Source organism: Marmota monax, unplaced genomic scaffold (genome assembly GCF_021218885.2).
Source record: "Marmota monax isolate L192 unplaced genomic scaffold, Marmota_monax_Labrador192_F-V1.1 WCK01_AAM20220418_F8-fsc00004, whole genome shotgun sequence".
NCBI classification, from domain to species: Eukaryota; Metazoa; Chordata; class Mammalia; order Rodentia; family Sciuridae; genus Marmota; species Marmota monax.
In genome coordinates, this window is record NW_026692881.1 from 12,118,113 (window position 1) to 12,138,019 (window position 19,907).

Sequence of the window (19,907 nt, forward strand, 5' to 3'; positions counted from 1 at the left end):
CCAGACAGGTCCAGGGACGGCATGGACCGAGACCGCTGAATGAGCTGCTCAAAAGCAGTGATGCGGGAGGAGACAGTATGCTTGGGGATGTGCTCTGAGCCCTCTTGGCTGGACCCCAGCTCCCCCCTGGATAATGCCAGGCCGCTTTTTTCAAAGTGGGAGGCAAGATCCCGTACACTCGAGGAAGAGATGGATCCCAGGGAGAGGCCAGCTCGGTTGATCTGGTGCATGTCCCGATAGAACATGGTGAAGTGCAGCCCAGCCTTTTTGGAGAGAGGGCAGGGCTTCCTGGCACTGGTGCTGTACTCCTGGAGGCTCATGGTGCTGCTGGACTTGCTGTCATAATCCCGCCGGGAGCGCATGAGAAGGTTCTCGATGCTTCCCCCTACCTGGAGGGGGAGGCCTCTTTTGGAATCATTCAAAGAAACACAAAGGTTCTCACAGCTCTGCGCCTTCTCTGAGGGCAACAGGATACTCTTCTGTTCCTGCAAAAGAGCGCTGGGAGCAGAGAGCCTGGGTTTGAATTTGGAAGGAAGGATCTCTGAAATGCAGGCTTTCGCAGCTGACAGGGGCTTCTTGTGCTTACACCCAGGGCCTAAAGCACTGCTAGTGTTAAATGTTCGGCTATGAACTGAAGATGAAGAAATCATGTGAGCATTCCCACCTTTACGATCCACTGGTAAGCATGCAGAATAAAATAAACAGACCCATTAGGTTAAAGCTGAAAGCTGCTACAAAAGAAAAAAAAGAAAAAAAAAAAAAAACCAAAAAAAGGAGGTAACATGCTCGTTTGTCATATGGGCTTTTAAAAAATTTCCAGTCGATGTCCGGAAGCAAAATAATCTGTGCTGCAAAGCAGGTGCAAAGATGCAACGAAAGAAATGGCCACCCTGCCAGTTAGGAAAGGCTGAAGCTCAGCTAATTTCTAAGAAAAGGGTATTAGAACAAAAAGGACAGAAATGCTTCAGAGAGAGCAAGGTCAGGGTTCAGAGGGAGGGAAACCATTAATACCAGAAAGAAAAATGGCCGGCGAGAAAACAGGGGAGGGGATACAAGAGGGCTCCGAGGCCTGGATATGGATCTGTAGGGGGCAGAGTTGGTTCCAGTTACAGGAGATTCGCCTGCTGCCAACACTCAGGGAACAGGTGTGAAGGGGAGACAGACCTGCGGACATCACCCTGTTAATTACCTTTAGTGGAAGCTGAGCTGGAGGGTCTCTTGAGCCCACTCAGGCCCTGAAGAGGGATGTCACCACCTTCCAAGACACTTTTATAAATCTGCCTCTCATTCTCCAAGCTAGTAAGGTCCCCAGGAGCCCCATCTGATTCCCTCTTCACTGCGTGGAAGTTGGAAGAATATATACTATGAAAAAGGTAATTGTAAAAGAAAGAAGGTGGGGGGGAGATAAGAACAAGAGTTAGCATTTGTAACATTTTTCTCAAAAGCAAATTACAAGCTCAGGGCAAGACACAATTCCCGGCATCCTAATCAAGCACTGTGCTTTCTAAAGAGCATCGGGATTTAGACACAGATGTCTACAGACAAAGACAGGTCCGTGGGGCTTAGACACTCAGGAATCTTGTCCAAATAACAAAGCCCTCCAACTGAGATGACTGTGTTTGTGCTTTAAAAGACTAACTCTGCAAAACACTGCCTGTGGAGGAAAGGTGAGGGGCGGGGGGGGGAGGCAGGAGAAGGATGGAGGAGGGTTGAGGATGGAAGGCTGGGAGAGGATGGGAGAAAAAGTAGGAGAGAGGGCTGGGGACCCAGTGCTACACACAAGATCATATGGTTAAGGACATTAGTGGAGGGGCGTGGCCCAACATGTGGCCAGCAAATGTCAGCTACCAAAAGTCCATTACTTGGATTATTTTTTTTTAGATTATTCTGCATAAGCACATGGGCTGATGGAACATTAAAATCAGCAGTGAAAGGAGGAGAGGCCAGCTATCTTGGGTACCTAGGAAAATCAGTGACCATGAAAAATGATACACTGGGATTCTATATGCTAATATTTGCTCTTGTTATCACAGGCAGGTGCTTTCTTCTTCTTCTTCCCTCCAAGAGACAGGGCCTCACTATGTTGCACAGGCTAACTCTGAACTCCTGCCTAAGCTTCCCAATAGCTGGAACTATAGGCACAATACAACCACACCCTGCTTCGTAGCCTAATTTTGTACTCAAAGTTTTTGCCCAGAACCTTACGATATGCACTATGTGCATTAGTCATTGGCCATTTATATCCTTCATTTATTTTTATCTTGTTAAACTCCAGGTATTTTTCATGATACCACAAATTATTTTTGGAATGAGGTGGGCACAAAAATATAAAAATACATACTTGCTGATACCCTCCCTTTTCCTAATCATCTCACTTTTTCTATGGCCTCACTAACTGAAACATTGTCACTGACACATGTATACACACACACACACACACACACACACCACTCACTCTTATTGAGGAAACAAATGGCTTCCACCAGGCTGGGTTTTTTTGTTTGTTTGTTTTTGTTTCATGGTACCAGGGGCACTTAACAACTGAGCCACATCCCCATCCCTTTTCAAATTTTATTTAGAGACAGGGCCTTACTAAATTGCTTAGGGCCTCACTAAATTGCTGAGGCTGGCTTTGAACTTGCAATCCTCCTGTCTCAGCTTCCAGAGCTGCTGAGATTACAGGCGAGTGCCACTGCTCCCAGCACCACCAGGCTGCTTATAATCCTACTGAAATTAGATGCCTATTATCTTTATGGATTTGTCAGTTCTGAAGACTCACAGTTTGATGGAATTCTTTTATTCCAATATTTTATTATGAATTTTATCAAATACCTAGAAAAACTAAAGGTTAAAGAATTATAAGAGTGAACACGGGTATTCTCCTGTTTAGATTCTCCAGGGAACACAAGCTGAATTTGCTCTGTCACCTATCTATCCATCCATCTTTCCTCTGTCTACCCATCAATGAAGAGATTTTCCACATTCCATAAAGCTAGCCCTTCCTTCTGGGTATAACCCCAGTCTCCAAGTCCCCGTAATCACAGATAACAATGGCAATTAATCTACATGCCACCTGGTGAGATGCCCTATGTGGGAGGCATGGTGCTAAGTGCCTAGTGATCATTTTCTCTCTAATCCTCACACACAAGCCTACTTCTGCCATTTTTTTTTTCAGATGAAGAAATGAAGCACTGAGAGATTGGGTAACTGTCACCGCAGGCAGGTTAGCGGGATGGCAGAGCTGGAACCTGAACCACACTGTTAGGTATATTATATTTTTAGTTGCTGTTTTAGATGGATGTCTCCCCACCACTGAGGAGGCAGTGGCTTACACACTGCAGGAGCCAGAGGGAGGTCAAGGCAGCTCAAGCTCCACTATGTCACTACCATCCAGTGTCACCGGCCAGGTATACACCCCCAGAACAAGCAGCATCAGAACACAAGAGTCTGAAATGGAAGCAGCAGAGACTGTCTGGAAGAGTAATGTCCCCACCCTAGAATGGCTCAGGACCCCTGAGCAACACCAGTGCTTCCAGCACTGAAAATGTCCCTCCCAACTCCTGCCCATACTGGTTAAGAGCTGCTCAAACCCAATTTCAAGGGAACACCAAGTGGGGCAGACATCAGGGCTCCCCCAGGTCCCTCCTCATTCTCCCTGGCCTGGGTGAAGGATTAAATGCTTTCTCCTTCTCTTCAGCCATGATAGAACATTACAGGGATTCTAAGAGAAAAGGAAATTGACTCTCAGGGCTGAAAACATGCAAATGCAGTAAGTCTACAGAGCAGCCTCCAGGGTTCACCTCTCACTGGGAGAAACCTTGAAGAGGGACAGGATGGGACCAGGCTCTTTCCCGGACTGTGTCCTTATTTGCAGGAGCTGACTGGTCTATAAATTCCATGAGTAGACTCAATAAATATTTATTGAATGAAGAAAATTTCACATTTTCTAAAACTAAAACTGGCATATGCGATCTGATTAAGGACACGTCTGATGTATGAAATTATGAATTGAGAAATTCTTTTCCAAGTATAAGAATGATATTAAATTGACTTTAGGGATCCTGTCTCCTGACATCAGTGACCTGAAACCATCACCATGGAGAAAAGAGTTGTACTGCAGGGAATTAGGACAAGCCAGGCTCAGGCTGGTTGTCCTTAGTGGTGCTTCTCACCCTGCCTACAGGCAACACTCCTACAGAAAAAGGCACATTTTCCCAGGCTCAGGGACCAGGTCTGGGGCCAAGGGGCTGCCAGCCTTGCAGCCTTGCAGCCTCTGGCCTACCTGATTCTGTCTGCAGGAGAAGCTCATAGATGTCCATCCTCCACCCCAAGGTTCTGAGAAGAACCTCAATTCCTGCTAGATTGCTGAGGAACACTGAAGGTGACCTGCAAGGCAGTGGCACTATATTTTAATTTCTAAAAATGCAAGGCCAGTTAAACTAGACTTAACTTTAAATTTACCTAGTTAAAACTGAACCTGACCCTTTTCTAAATTTTCTGTTTCCAGCCCAACCCCTTCTTTTCCGTTGTATTTTCTGATTTTGTCCTTTAGTTTGACACTGTTTCCCCTTTTTTGAATAACCCCAGCTACAAAATGATTCAAGTGTAGCTGTCCTTAACCCCTGCCAACCAATAGATGTGGTATCTGAGATATATTTTGTAAGAGGACACAGCCTAAAGCCCTTTATACCTCTTTCACCATTGAAGACTGACTTTGATAGCAGCTTCCGTCCTGCTGCCCTTACCGTCTTTTGAATCACCTCAGCCTTGGTCAGAACTTCCAAACCATCTTCCTGACCTCCTGTTAACTTCACTCTGTCATGACTCAGCCACAGCCGACTGTTGAATCTTACACCTCTCCCTACCTTACCAGACATCAGAACTCACCCTGGCCCAGCCCACTCTCTGGCTGCATTCCACCCCATATCACCATTTCTTCCTGCTTCCCACAGAACCACAAACCAGCACTCAGGAAACCTCTCAGAATGGAGTTGCTTACAGCCAATTGTTTTCTTTCTGATATCAAAGCTGACAAAACAATACTTTTTCCAGATGTGTAACATTTTGCAACTAAGGCAGGCTTATTTAGAAAACAGTCTATAAGAGCTCTGGAACAATGTTTTTAAGTGTATCATCTCCATCAGCTCTCCTAATGTTGGAAAGACAGACATCATTTGTTTCACTGTTCAAAAAAGAAAAGTGAGGACCAGAGTGGTGAAGGCATTCGCCCAAGTCACAGAGTTGCTGGGTCCTCATTATATCTAGGTAGATCAGAGAAGATGAGAGAAGCAACCTGGGACTCAAAGCTTGATTGGACTCAAAGGTACAATAAGGATTAGCAGTTACTGTTGTTAAGTCTAAAAAAACCAAAAACAAACAAACAAATAAAAACAGGTTGAGAAGTTCAGCTCTGAGCAGCTCAAGTTGAGCCAGATCTGGGTTCAGACACTGCAAGCCAAGAGGAGACAGGCAGAGAATTCAGCCTCTGGCTAACATGCGGAACTGGCTGCTGGGTTTCAAGAGGATTCAGCAAAAACACAGCTACTGTAAGAATAAAGTGATTATCCTAGGCCAACTTTTCCAACTGTGCTAATAGGCAGGCTCTGGAGGCAGTGGCCCAGGTCTTGGAAGGCCAGATTCCAGTCTGACTCCAACAAGGAAGGTGGAGCAGCTAAGCCAAGCTCCTGTTGTCTAGAAACTTGAAAGCAGGCTGTTTCTCTCGGCTTTTGATGTCATTCATCTGCAATACTAACAGGTATGGGGAGATTGCCCAAGACCTCGCCTGTAAATCTGTTATCTATACAGACCTTTCTTTTGGAAACAGACACATATTCAACTGCTTTCTAGACACCGCCACCTGGATTTTCCCAGGAATCTTAAGACTGACACATCCCAAGCCAAATCCAGCTCTGTTCTGCCACTTCCCATTAACTAAGCCAGAAAACCACACGAATCAATTCCCTTCTCCCTCCCTTTGCCACACAAATCTAATCAATAACCAGGCCCTGCTTTCTCTGGGTTCTTGACACAGCCAACAGTAATCTCCTCACTCTATCTCCTGGTTAGCATCTCACCATCCCTCACCTATAACCCTGCAACACATACACCATCACCACTCCAGCCTGACTCCCTCCAATCATCTCTGCATATCACTGCTAGTGATATTTCTAGAAAATATTTCCTGCTGTCACACTACTTATTGATCCATTCAACAAATATTTACTGAGCACGTCCTCTGTTTCGATCACTCTCCTAGGTAGAGGACATTCAGTCGGAGCTCACATTCACTGTTCAAAACAATTTGGTGATTTCAGGAAGGAAAAAACAAAAAGTAACTGTGGTTAACTACAGGGGAAGGGATTATCTAGACAATCCACTCTAAGTTTCAAGTTATAGTCTTTTGTAATGCATGACACAATTATTTTTATACTTATAATATATTGTCACATTTTCTTGACCTTTCCTCCTCCACAAAACAAGGGGTGCTCATTTCCTCTTGGGTCTCATCATTGCATCTATCTATCATACTGACTTCACAGTCTGTTTCCCATGTTACACCTGAACCCCTCAGAAGCAATTTATTTTATTAGTCTTTGCATGCCTGGTACCTAGTGTGCACTGGTGGAATAAGTGATTCTGAAAGTAAATGCCTACATGCACATGGATTTCTGATATACTTTCAGGTGCCAGGGGAATCTCTAATACATCATATAGTTCTTCAGGTTATGTGTGTTCTTAAGTCAGATTAAGGGGACTCTGGTATCTTGTATATCTAGGAAACAGTGACTTGCTCTTGAGTGCCACCATCTGGCCAAATAGAGTAAAGCTCTCTTGGTTAGGCACAGAAGACATGAGGGCTAATCAATACTGAAATATCAAGCAATGATGAAAATGAGTAGTTCCCACTAATTGATACATCTGACAATGCTAGAGAAATGAAAGAAAAATCAGACATTACTGTGATGGTAACCATAAGAATATTTTTTTAGGGCTAGGACTGGTCATTACATCAGGATCAGGACTATGGCTGATTTTCTTCCTCTGTTCCTAGCTCCTTTCATATCATGTGATATATAATCAATTCTAATTAACAAAATTCTGAACTGTAGTCTGTCCAAGACACAAAAGTAGGTTTCAAAAGCGTGATCACTTCCCCAATTGCCACAAAGCTGGGAACCTGAGCCATCTGGAATTGCTTTCTTCATTCCTTGGGTTAGATAAAGTTTGAGTACATCATCACTAGCCATCCAGCAAAAGGGAACAGAATCAGTGTGCAAGATGCCTCAGTGCCAATCAAGCTGGATTTGGGTTGAGATTTGCAGAACCGTCCATCTATCCAGCAAGCATTTATTGCACACTTCTCTTTGTATCAGGCTGGTTCTCACCAATAACAAATATGGAAAAGTGTGCAGGGTGCTGTGGCACATACCTATAATACCTGTGACTCTGGAGCCTCAGGAAGATAGAAAGTTTGAGACCAGCCTCAGTAACTTAGCAAAGCCCTGTTTCAAAATAAAAATTAAATAAATAAAAAGGACAGGATAGAGTGACAAACGCTATGGGGTTCAAGCCCTGAACAAAAGACAGAGGGGAAAAGAAAAAAAGAAAAAATCTTATGCATTTGAACAAACCAGGAGAAAAGCAAGCCTCATACTGAAAATTCCTCAAACAGTAGAAGAATGAAGAAGAAACTATCTATTACTGTCAAGTATTTCACAAGAGCTGACTATGGCTGGAAAACAGAGGTCTTTAGAAACCTATTTCAATTATTCAAAATAAGTTGATAAATTGACACATCAAATATCTTTATGGATGCTCAGAATGCCTGAAAAACGATTTGCTCTGTTAAAACCTGTAATAGTCCCCTTCAGTCCTACACAGAGTTGCTTAAATTATGTGATGGCTCAAAAAACAAAGAACCTTGCTATGTCTTCTGCTAGTTTATTACCAAACTGGAATCAGTAATGATGCAGATGAGACTTTACTGCTGACACGGGGTTCCCTATCCCAGAACTTCACTGTTCCTACTATGGATAGAGCGCTCCTTGTTCCAGCTGAGGAACTGTGGGCATTACACTACCCCAACATGCCATTTCCTCACCTATGCAATGGGGATTTTGATCCTGGAATGTTGAGAGGAATAAACAAGGTAAGGTAGATAAAATGTTAAGCATAAGGCCTGGCGCATAGTAAATGCTCAATAAGTGTTAATTTGTGTGTGTGTGTGTGTGTATATATATATATATATATATATATATATATTTTTTTTTTTTTTTTTTTTTTTTAGTTTAAGACGGGTGTTCCTCACTCTGGCAGCCTGTGGTAGCTACTTTTCCTTCTAAACACTTTTAATGATTATTGTCTACTTCATTCATTTGCCACTTTGCCTTCTCATTTGCAAACATGTCTGTGTGTGTGTGTGTGTGCGCGCGCGCGTGTGTGTGTTTCCCCAAACTATTAAAGGACCTGTTATCGTTAGGACCTTTATTGTCCTCTGAAAACTTCACGCTTTGAAAAGCATGGTCCTCAATACAGGAAGGTTCAGAGGAGGGACTTTTAGACAATGATTAGATCATGGGGCTATAAAACCTCATCAGTGGATTAATCCACTTGGTGGATTGGTAAATAAACTGGGTACTAACTGTAGGCAGGTGGGGCACTGGGGCTGGGGGTGTCTTGTCCTTCCCTCTTTCTGCTTCCAGGCTGCCATAAACTGAGGTTTCCTTCTCCATGACCCTCCACCATGATGTCCTGCCTCATTGCCTCAGGCCCACGACAAAGGAGTTGACTGACCTTGGACTGAACCTTTAAATCCAAGAACCCAAAATAAACTTTTCCTCCTCTAAGTTATTCTCATTAGGTATTTTGGTCACAGCAACAAAATGCTGACCAACTCAGGACAACATCTTCATTCCTATGAATAGGAATATAGCATAGAGCCTTAACCCAGAAGAGTTAAGGAATCAATTCATCTGATCACTGAGCTCAGAAGCAGCCTTCTCTTCCTTGTGCCCTTGAGAGAGATAGGGGTGAAGAGGCAGAGGGGGAGACCAGGCAGCAGGGTTAACACTGGGCAAGCCTGAACCAGTGAGGGCAGGGAGAGGCCTGGTTGAAGATTCCAACCAGACACTGTGCAGTCAGCAAGGCCAAAGTGACAAGCTAGTAACAAAGGGGCAGCCTTGGGGTCCTAGGAGAATCTGTGGAGAGCTGTGGCCTGGAGGAAGCCCTTTACCCGCAGGTCACCAAAGGTCATCTGGTGGCCTTCACCTCTGGAAGCATATCTCCTGGGATCTAGGGGACCTGTGAATTATCACCCTTACAGCTGAAGGCAGAGCTTCACTGGAAGCTCTTCAACAAATTAAGCCTCAGAAACGAGAGCAGAGGGAGAAAGGGGAGGAGGTCCCAATGGCATGTCTCAGCCCGGACACTTCTGTGTCATACTGGTGGTTTGGTCACTACCCCACAGTGGGTACAAGAGAGTATACCCTGCCTTCTGAAGCCAAGGTGGGAACTCTCCACGAAGGCAAGTAACTTTCCTTCCAGCTGCTATCTTAATATACCTTCTCAATTTTTTCTTATACTCTGGGATATATTAATCGTGAAGCACACATATTTATAGAAGAAAAATTAACATAATGGATCCAAGTTATTCTTGTTAGAGCTTTTGAGCACTATTCTAAAAGGATTAAAGTTTTTCCATCTTCCCACTGAAATACCCAAGTCCCAGCCAACTTTCAAATGAAACTCCTCTTGCCTAGTACCTGCATTGGCATGGTAGGCAGGACACACTCAAATGACTATAATACTTATAAAAAAAGTCTATAAACAGCAATTTTGCTCATTGTGGCTTTACCAACCCAAATGGAACAGGTAATGGTTGTGCTGTGCTGTTCCTTCTTTTCATATTCCAAAGAACAGTCTGCAGATATAATGGTGTAAAGACAGGAAATGCTCCTACCAGAACCAGCTCCTTTCCCCAATTTATTGGGTGTGTCAGGCACCAATGGAGATGGAGGGCCTTGTCCTTAAGGCCCTTATGCATCATTAACTCTTATATTTATAAAATATAATTCAGGTATATGGCAGCAGAAATAAGAGCCACACAAGGTACTATCATGAGATTGGACATAGGAGGCTCAGTTAGTACCTATTAACAAGCTAGAATGTTTGCCATTTACCATCTATCTAATGGAGTGGGGGTAAAAGCACTGAAAACCCTCAGCTGGGCTGATAACTTCATAACTGAGTTCAGAGGAGGACAATCTGGTAGAGGACTTATAATGGTTTGGGGGAGATGGACAGGAGGCTGATGGTTACCCCATGAAGAACTGAGTAGAGGATGCAGAGTTCTAAGAATCTATTGGGGTGGTCCCACATAATGTGAGACTCAAGTTTAAGTTGGCCCCTTCCTGGCTCCAAGTTCCTCATGGAAGATCTAGATTGAGGACCCAACCTCACGAGCTATCCCAGCAGGATCACTCCCTTGCAGCCACATACCCCTTCCCAAGAATTTATAAAGGAGAACGGATTCTAAACAAAGACAAATAACTTCACATTCTAAAAGTTAAAACATCAACATGAAGAAAAGCTTATTAAAGGTAGTATGAGTCATCACGAAATTAATTAGGAAGAGAAGGAGAAAACAAAAGAATAACTTGAACACTATAATTAGATTTCTACCGGACATCAAACTGTACATCATTTGAAGCCATTAGATGGACACAAATATAACACACTGGGTCCAAAACATGAGGAGTGACTACTTACTATCCAGGAGGCTCTGGGGAGATGTCCAGAGAGGGGCTGACTGCTGAGCTCTGCAAATGCAAAAAAAAAAAAAGAATAATAATCTGTAGATGATTTATTTTGTCTCAGAGATTTCAAGCTAAGGGAACAAGATAGAAGCCACTTTCCTTTCCTAATTTAGACAAAAATCTCTAGGAGCCAAGGGGCCTGGATGCAAAGGTTTCTGGTGCTGGTGAAGGGTGGTGCTCTTCTTGGAGAGGAAGCTTTCAGGGCACAGGGGTTCTCCATGCTCTGGACTTTTCCTTCCAGTTGATACAGCCACAGCTCTCTGGGTGAGTCAGGAGATGGCCTCCTGACTTAATTGTCTTCAGTTGCAGGTCCACCAGGCAATGGTCCTCCTCTGGGCCAATATGCAACAGCACACCCTTCACCAGCGTTTCCCCAGCCCTCAGACTCCCCTGCTGTGCTCACTGCAGATCCCTTCATGCACCCGAGGTACCACATCCAGAGAGAGGGTAATGCAACACTTTAGATACAGAATGCACACAAAAATGCATTTTGAAAGACCACACTGTATTCAGATAATTTGTTTATGGCTGCAGATTGAAAAGTGTGGAAATGGGGAAAAACATAATTTCACAAAAACCTACTAATGACCATTTCAGGGAATGCTTTATGAAACTACAGGCCACCACACAAAAGAAGAAAATCACCAAGAGCTACATGCAGAGAGAAAGCAACATAAGTGTGTAGGTTAGGGTCTCTTTTGTTGTCTTGGAGAGAAAAATGTGAAGGGCTCAATATATTTATTTTCCAATAAACCAATGTAAAAATTAATACTCCTATTTAAAATACTCCTATTTAAAAAAAATTAATACTCCTATTTAAAATAATAATAATCATTTTAAAGAAAACAAGCTATCTGGAGAAGAGACATTTAGGGACAGGAGAGAAAGAGAAAGAAAAGGGAGAGACTGTGGAAGAGGGAAAGGAGATGGCACAGAGTAGGCGGCCTTCATGGAGGCTCACTCACCCTGCCTTCTGCTTGCCAAAACACCCACCTTTCATCTTTGAGGGCATCTCTGTCCAGGATGAGAAAGCACCAACTCTTACCTCCACATTCATCCTCCAGCCCTCTGGCTACCCTGGTCTCACTGACCTTCCTCTCTCCATCTTGAATCTCCTACCTCTCTGCATCTGTTCCATTCTGCTCTTCCACCTTGGAAGACCTTGCCCTAGTCTCCATCACTGTGACATCCTCAGGGAACATCCCACTCCCTTCCTTCCTTCTATGATTACATCTTCTCAATCAGTGCTGCACTTCCGCCGGATTCCCTCATCATTGGCAAATATCTAACTCCCAACAACTACTCAGCCAGCGCCCTTCAAAGTCTTGACTAATTTCTTAGTTATCAATTCCACTGACCTTTCCTGGGAGTCCATGTTTTGGGACTCTCTGAAGCACTTGGGTCGTTCTCATACTTCCTTTACAGATGTCTGTCTCTCTCTCTTCTCCCAGTTCTTTGTCCCTCACACCAATTAGGTAAAATGTCCCACTGCAATTTCCTGGGTGGTCTCTCTCCCATCTCCCAGCCCTCTGTAAGGGCTCTCTTCACTGCCTGCCTGGACTACAGCCACAACTTACTCACCTCTGAGACTCCAGTGTCCTCTCCCTCAATTCATCCTCTCTAGAGCAATGCCATTAGTCTCCCTAAAATACTTCCAGAAGTACATCACTGATTTGAGGGCAAAATTCATCATCTCCTTAGCCATATTCTCTGCACCTCTACAATCCAGGGTCAAGACTCTTTCCCAAACCTACCTCCTACTATTTTTACCCTAAAATTCTCATTCCAAAAGATCTTGTCCTATCCCTTAATTATTGTGCTTCTGTGATCTTTCCAATGCTTTCCCAGTGCTTCTAATGGACATCCTCTATTTGCCATGTGCTTAAGTTCCATTCACCCTTTTGGATCTTGGCTAACTCCTCTGAGAAGTCTTCCTGATTTCCCATAAGACTTCTCTCTGGGGCCCTCAGAGCCCATGCCATTCATTTAACTCTTAGCAGACACCGCTATCTTTTACTTACAAGTGTAACTGAACTGTCAAGTTCCTGAAGGCAAAGGCTCTCTTCTTGTGTCGGAGCAGGACTCCACCAGCAACATCCCACACATATTCACACCAATAACAGGCATCAGTCAACTGAACCAGTGTAAAGATGATTCACAGAGGCACCAGACACTTCTTTAAGTTCTGAGTGCTGGGAAACACGCTCTGCCCTCAGGAAGGTAGCAGTTAGATCAGGGGCTCTCTAGCTGCCTCCCATCCTTGCATGGCTTACGGAAGCTTACATTATTTTGGACTACTTTAAAAAGTGCCTCCTGATTCATTCTTGGCCAACCTATCACAGACCTCCCATCCTGTATCCTAGCCCACATCAGGACTTACCTGACACCACAGTTCTTATTCCAGAACTTGCTATGGTCTGCACCCCACTGGAAGTTTCAATCCAACAGTAACTACACCAGGTTCCTCCTTGCCCAGCTTCCCCCAATCCCAATCACCCACCTGCCTCAATTGTGTGCATGGTGACTCACTTCTTATACCTCTTTCAAGTTTTAAGGGAGGGCCTGGGCCTAACTACTGGCTATGCTGCTTCCTCATCCTTCTGTGTCTCTGGATCTCTGAATCTAACTGCCCTGCCTATCCTGCAGCTCACTGACTTTGGACACTGGATGCTCTTACCAGGGATTGAACCCACAGTGGTTGCTACCATAATCCCCTGATTACTCCATCCTTTTTCTGGTTTGAGTTTCCAACATCCACATCACTGTTCACACCCCTCGTGTTGGTGGTCCAACCCTTTTTGTCCTAGTTCTGCTTCCATATAACATGAATCTGTTAGTGCTTTCCACTTTTCCTGCCATAGTCCAGGGACCTTCTTGGCCTCTTTGGCAGTGTCCACATTCCTTTTAACTTTCTCTAAAGTTAGCTTTTCCTCTAAGACTCGCCTTAATTTTGCCAGGGAGTCCTGGGGACAGTTCTGCAAAAATTTGGTTTGTCCTCAGAAACCCATTTACCTTGAACTGGTTCTCTTTCCCCTACTTTTATTTTTATTTATTTACTTATTTTTTGGACCAGAGATTGTACACAGGGGTACTAACCACTGAGCAACATCCCTAGCCATTTTTCTTTCTTTCTTTTTTTTTTTTTTTTTTGAGACAGGTTCTCACTAAGTTGCTAAGACTGGCTCTGAACTTCTGTTCCTCCTGCCTCAGCCTCCCAAGCCACTGGGTTTACAGGCATGCACCACCACACCTGGCTCTCTCCCCTACCTATTAATAAATGACATTTTGACAAAGCTCCCTTTAAAAATATTGATGCAGGTTCGGTCTCCAATACTTGTTTATGGCTAGGCTGTCTGACTTCTGACGTGCACTTTTTCATTGAGAACTTTATGAGCTTTAAAATATAAATACTACAGCTTTGACAGGGACTTAAACAGAAAAGGCACTCAAATGACTTCTGCTATGTTTTTGAAAATGACCTCTGAGGTTGGTATCTCCCAGGGCAACAAAAAAAGACAAGGAACTTGCCTGAAAAAAATAACTCCCTGAAAATTCAGAGAAGCCAAACAGAGGCAAAGGAAAGGAACTTAAAAGGGTCACCCTCTAAAAAGCAAAGAAAAAGAATGGTAAGGCTGTGGCGGGGAGCGGGGGAGCAAGTTTAAATCACCAGCCACTCTGCGCATATTTGAAAAATGCCCTTTAAGGGAGATGCCAAGCTCAAAAGGAATCCAAACAAAAAATTGGCAGTGGGGTGGGGTCTCAAACAGGAGTCAGAAAGCCATGCAGCTTAAAATAACCAGCATCACCGTCTGTCACCTCAACTACATCAGAAACCATAGAACAGAGAGGAAAACAAAGCAGAGTTTGAAAAGGAACCGACAGCATGAGAAAAACCGGGAAATACCTGTAGCAGGTCTGCACTGGGTGTTCTATTTATCGTCTCCATTTTTTCTAAATCTGCCTCTAACTCTGTTTGGCAGAGGTTGAGATCTTTTTCTAGATTAGTCTGGTTCAAGAAAGAAAAGATGGGAAAGAATGTTTTAGTTTAGACGAAAGGGGACAGAATGGAAGGTTAAGTTTGAAAATGAAGTTTTTAGTGTTATACTTTAATAAGGCCCAGATGGCATGAGTTAATCATAAGAGCTCATTAGAAATTAAAGACATGAAAACAGAGAATGCAACATTAGGCATGTACAACAGAAATCCTGAAGTATCAGAGCTTCAAAAGTCTATTCTACTTGCTAACGAGAACTACCAATACCACAAAAAAAAAAAAACACCCTACCTTTAAGAAAAAAGCCTACTTTCTATCTTTTCAGACTAAGTGACTGTGGCACATACCGTATGTCAGAAGAATAAGTAATTGTTTTTAAAAACCTCTAAACATTAGTATATGTCTTAGAAACTTTGTTAAATAGTTTTATCACCAAGTTAAAAAAAAAAAAAGTTATCAAGTTAAACAAAAAACAAAAAAAAAAAAAAAAGAAAAAAAATGACTTAAAAAAAGAAAACAAACCCACAACACTCACACTAACCAAGGCTAGAGAGCACACACACAGTCCACGGAGGAGGCACAGCGGAATTACCTTTCTATCCTCTCTAGGAAGGATAGAGCAGTCTCCAGGAGTATAATCCCATATCTTTTTGGGAGGCTGACGGGAAGCAGAGGAGGAAATGAAGAAATGAGCATAAAGACATAAAGACAAACATGGAGGCTGGCTCAAACAAGGAGGGGCACACTGGGAAAACTGTACCAACATAGAGAGGCCAACTCAAAGCAAAGGGCTGGGGACTCTGCCTGAGGACTTGAGGCTGCCTGCCCCAGGGAGGACCTGGAATCATTAACTAGGAAGTGTGTTTTTAACGACTGTGTCTCCAGAGCAAATCAGCATTAGCTTCTAAGTATTGAAAACTTACAAAAAGGAAAGGGAAAAACCAAAAAAGCATTAACACAAATTTGAACCAAATCAGAAACTTTCAAATCCCCCCTTATTCTTTCCAAACTAACACTGGATATTATACATTTTTGAAACATTCTTCCCTACTGTAAAAAAAAAATAATTCATTATATGTTAACAAATATGTGAATCTAGATGTTTGACTAATGGAGGGTAAACTGAACTATATGTGTTTCCTGTAGTTTGTAGCAATAAAACCTTCATACAAAATAGGCAGAAATGGTACACTAGACAAATTCATAGTGGTGGTTTTTAATTCTCCTTTTATAGTTTAACTAGACTTTAAAGATATTGTTGTCAGTAAAGACACAGTTCCATCCTCCTTAGAGAGTTTAAACTTAGAATTCAAACAGTAGACTGGTAAGGTTATTTTTATTTTTATTTTATTTTCTACTTAACCCTTCATGTTAGAATTAAAAGCTGCATCCCTAAGATGGAAATCTTCTGGGTGGTTGTTGTAGATTTAACAATGGAAGGGTTTGGAGCACAGGATAGTCAGAAGTTCCAAAGCAACATCCCTTTCTTTCTTTCTTTCTTTTTTGTTTTGTTTGTTTGTTTTTGAGGTAGTGTCTCACTAAGTTGCTAAGGCTGGCTTGGAACTTCTGTTCCTCCTGCCTCAGCCTCCCTCTAACTCTGGGGCTTCTCTCCTGCGCCCTGGACTTTCTTGTTCTTGCCTACTTGAAATCTCTTAGACAAGGACCTCTGAGGAGATGAGAAACATCTCATTACTGAGCTCCCACAATTTTATGCAACTTTCATTATAAACAATCTTTGGAAACATTCCAACTGGTTTGTGTTGAGAAATGTGGCCTTGAGTTGTGGATGAAAATCATGTCAATTTCTGTAGAAGTTAGAGGAGAAAGGAGAAGGAAAAGCTGATATTCAGGTTCTCTGTAATGAATCTGCAAAAGAAAAGTAATCCAAAATACATTCACCACTGATGGCAACAGATCAGTAATGTCATCTCTGTATATGTATATTCTGCATTTTGTAAAGTTAAATGATATTAACAATAGTGTTTATCTTTAGCACTTAATACATTTGGACTGTTTATCTGGGAAGTAGTCTTTTTATAGTTACATGTTACCCCTACTTATTTCTTTATCATTAAAAAAACAGTAAACAAAAAACCAAGATAGTATTTACAAATTAAATTGGTTTTAAGTAGCCATCCCCAAAATGGTCCCTGTAATCTTGAATTATTTGCTGCTGTGTGATAACTTGTTGAACTAAAAGTTGTTATAGTCTGAATCTTGCTAAATTCATTTTAAGTGGCTTTAAGTGAAGTAGTTGAGGAAGAGTTCAAGGTAAAAGTCTAGTGCCAAATTTCTGGTGGGCTTAACTTAGGGGAAGTGAACTCATGCTGGTGCAAACAACAATTAAAAAAAAAAAGGTAGGAATGGTAATTTATGTGATTTGGTAGGAGTTTCTATTTCATCTGCTTCTGAATGTTTAGAAAAATTTCCAAAGTAACTCCCAAGATTTACACCATTTTATGTCTCTTACTCCTTTGTGGTCCATAGTGGCTGAGGCAGAAAGACAAAGAAAAAATTTCTCCCTGTCATACTGTCTTCCCAAATCTGTTGGTTCAACTTGATAATAAGCCCACTCTTAGGTGCCTCAAGCCATTAAGGAACTGTTTATCTCAATGCGATTCCTCAGGATATGGGCATTGATTAGGTTATTTTGGCAAGTCTTCAAAAGTGTTATTATCTTTTAAAGTAAGACCTACACAGAAGGGAGCAGTCCCATTAGGATTAGGAGGTCGGTGCAAGGAATGTGTGTGGCTTCGGAGAAGAGGCCATTTTGTAAGTATCTCTAAGTCTAAATAATGAAGGGTGTTTAAAGCAATAGGAATACAAGTTATAGGAAGGTCCCAATAAACAAATGGATTGTGTTCTCAGTATTGGTTTGAGATGGTTGTACAGTTCTCAGATCAGTTTCCCCTAGAGTCCGTGTTAACTTACCAAGCTACTCCCAGCTCATTGAATGTATGCTGGGAAAGCAATGTTGTCTATTGTTGCCAACAAATATTGTATGTAATGATAGATTGTTTACAATGATTTAGAAACATAAACCAATCACAATTAACTAGGGAAAAAAAAGTCATGATTTTTTCCTAAAAGCTTACATTTCAGATAAAAACTAGTTCAATTATTTGACAGAGAAGATGGCTAGAAATTTTTGGCTTCTGAAAGGAATTTCAAAAACAATCACATGGAAACTTTATTAAACCTAATATAAATAGCTTTTGCTTTCCTGAATCAAAGTAGCATATTATTGTTACATATATCAATCGTGGTGTTTTTTGGGGGGAAGAGGAAGAACTATCTGAATATCAAAAGAAGCTTTTTTGTGCAATAATTGAGCAGGTTTTAAGAAAAAGAAGAAAAGGAAAAGGGTCAGGATACTGTTATACATTTGAATGTGGAAAAGATTTCTTGAGTAGACTTGATGTTTAAATGGTGGCAGAGAAAAAAGGGAGAGAGGAGAAGAAATGAGGTGTCCCCTCCTCAAAGCTTTGGGGAGGGGAGAGGAAAGGAGGGGCAGTTTAGGCTGGATGCTTCCCTCTCCACTGTTCCTAGGTGGCCCTCTTCATGGAGGATGGCTAAGCAGCCACTGGGAGGGACCAGAAGAAGAGAACACCTGTTCCTACAAGTAGGATGTTGCAAGCCAGGTGCTCCCAACTTATGAATCTGAACTTTTAAAGAAAGCTCAGCATTGATAAATCAAATTGTCAATCTTAGAGTACCAGTTTAACTTCTTTCTATTAAGAAAGACACAACAGAATTTAATCTTTTACTGAACGATTAAGTTAATTCCTGGCTGCAAATAAAACTATCATCCTAATCCACCTTTATTCAAAAGCTGGATTTCACGGCTTAAATCTCATACAAAACCTAATAAAATGTTTTCTTATGCTATCTCCTCCACCCACAAATTCTTTTAGAATCTGTAATAATTAAGGTTTTATAGTAAGTAGAGTTTTAAAGGCAATGTCTAGTCATCTCGAGTGGATGGATGAGCTCGATTATCCCTTCTGTCTGATATTCCTTTGTGTGCAGGGCTAAGAAAACCCTTCTTTAAGTATCAAGGTCAATTTGTACAAAAGCCAATTTAGAGTTGTCATACGGGCAGCTGCAAGATATTAGTCTGAACTCTACATTTGCTAGAATTTCTAACCTCGATTCCAAATGTTGGAAAATATTATTCTAACTTATAAAATGTTTTTCTTAAAAGTTGCCTATCATGGGGCTGGGGCTGCATTTATAGCTACACCCACAGAGGAAAAAAATAACTTTTTTTTTTTTTTTTTTTTTGTGATCCATTCAGGCACTTGCCTCACCTAGGTGCTTAGAAAAATGTTACTTGAGGCAGCAATCATGCTGGCCATCCTGTCATGTAACACATTTCCCTGTTTGTCTTCAGCATGCCATACAGACTTTAGGCAAGGCAGTGAACCATTGGCAGAAAGAACGCCATCCACAAAGCTTGTGATAGTTGGTGTCAATGGGGAGGTCCCAGAAGAAGCAACGGTTTAGTTGTGCTCTTTGGGATATTCTGGTAAGGTATTCTTCCAGAGCTCACTGTCCTCTCTTGGTGAAGTAAAGTAAGGAAAACTTAGAGGTTGTAATAAGACAAGACAATCCCACTATTGACAACCTACTTGACTGCTCCCCACTTTCTGAATTCCTCACACATGGATCTGATCCTTTAGCAGCAACAATGCATCAACAGCATTATTTAAAAAGGTGTAGAACCACTGAAGCTATTAAACTTACCGGTTTCCCAAACTCCAACTCCGAAAAGAATTTATACCAAGGCTCATTCTTTAAATCTATCTCTTCTGGGCTTATATCCCGACTCTATAGGGGTTGGTGATAGGGAAATGGAAGAAAGAGAAGGATAACATTATGCAAAGATTACATAGGAACAGGCCAGTAGAGATGCAGTGGTTTCCAGGGATTTCCAGCAGCTGCATTCAACAGCAGCAATGGTCCATTTTTTACTGACATCAGCAAAATCAGGGAGCTAAAACAGGAGGGAGAGGACGTGTTTATGAAAACAGGGAAATTGAGGTAGGGAGACGCATGTGACTCATTCTCAGTCCTACAGCAGAGGCAAATGGACTAGA

At 42.1% G+C, this 19,907-nt stretch overlaps 1 protein-coding gene across 50 annotated transcripts in view; it reads right to left on the reverse strand.

The window, feature by feature from the left end:
• Sorbs1 (sorbin and SH3 domain containing 1) overlaps nucleotides 1-19,907 on the reverse strand; it is a 228,688-nt gene that overhangs the window by 38,074 nt on the left and 170,707 nt on the right. For 26 of the 50 annotated variants that reach the window (XM_058581107.1, XM_058581109.1, XM_058581108.1 and 23 more), the window contains 5 exons: nucleotides 19,555-19,638; nucleotides 15,401-15,466; nucleotides 14,719-14,820; nucleotides 10,768-10,817; nucleotides 1,190-1,362 (listed from right to left, as the gene is read on the reverse strand). In XM_058581107.1, coding sequence (XP_058437090.1) covers nucleotides 1,190-1,362; nucleotides 10,768-10,817; nucleotides 14,719-14,820; nucleotides 15,401-15,466; nucleotides 19,555-19,638 — 475 coding nt within the window. The remainder of the gene's footprint in view (nucleotides 1-1,189; nucleotides 1,363-10,767; nucleotides 10,818-14,718; nucleotides 14,821-15,400; nucleotides 15,467-19,554; nucleotides 19,639-19,907) is intronic. The other 24 variants (XM_058581127.1, XM_058581132.1, XM_058581130.1 and 21 more) reach the window with 2 other exon arrangements.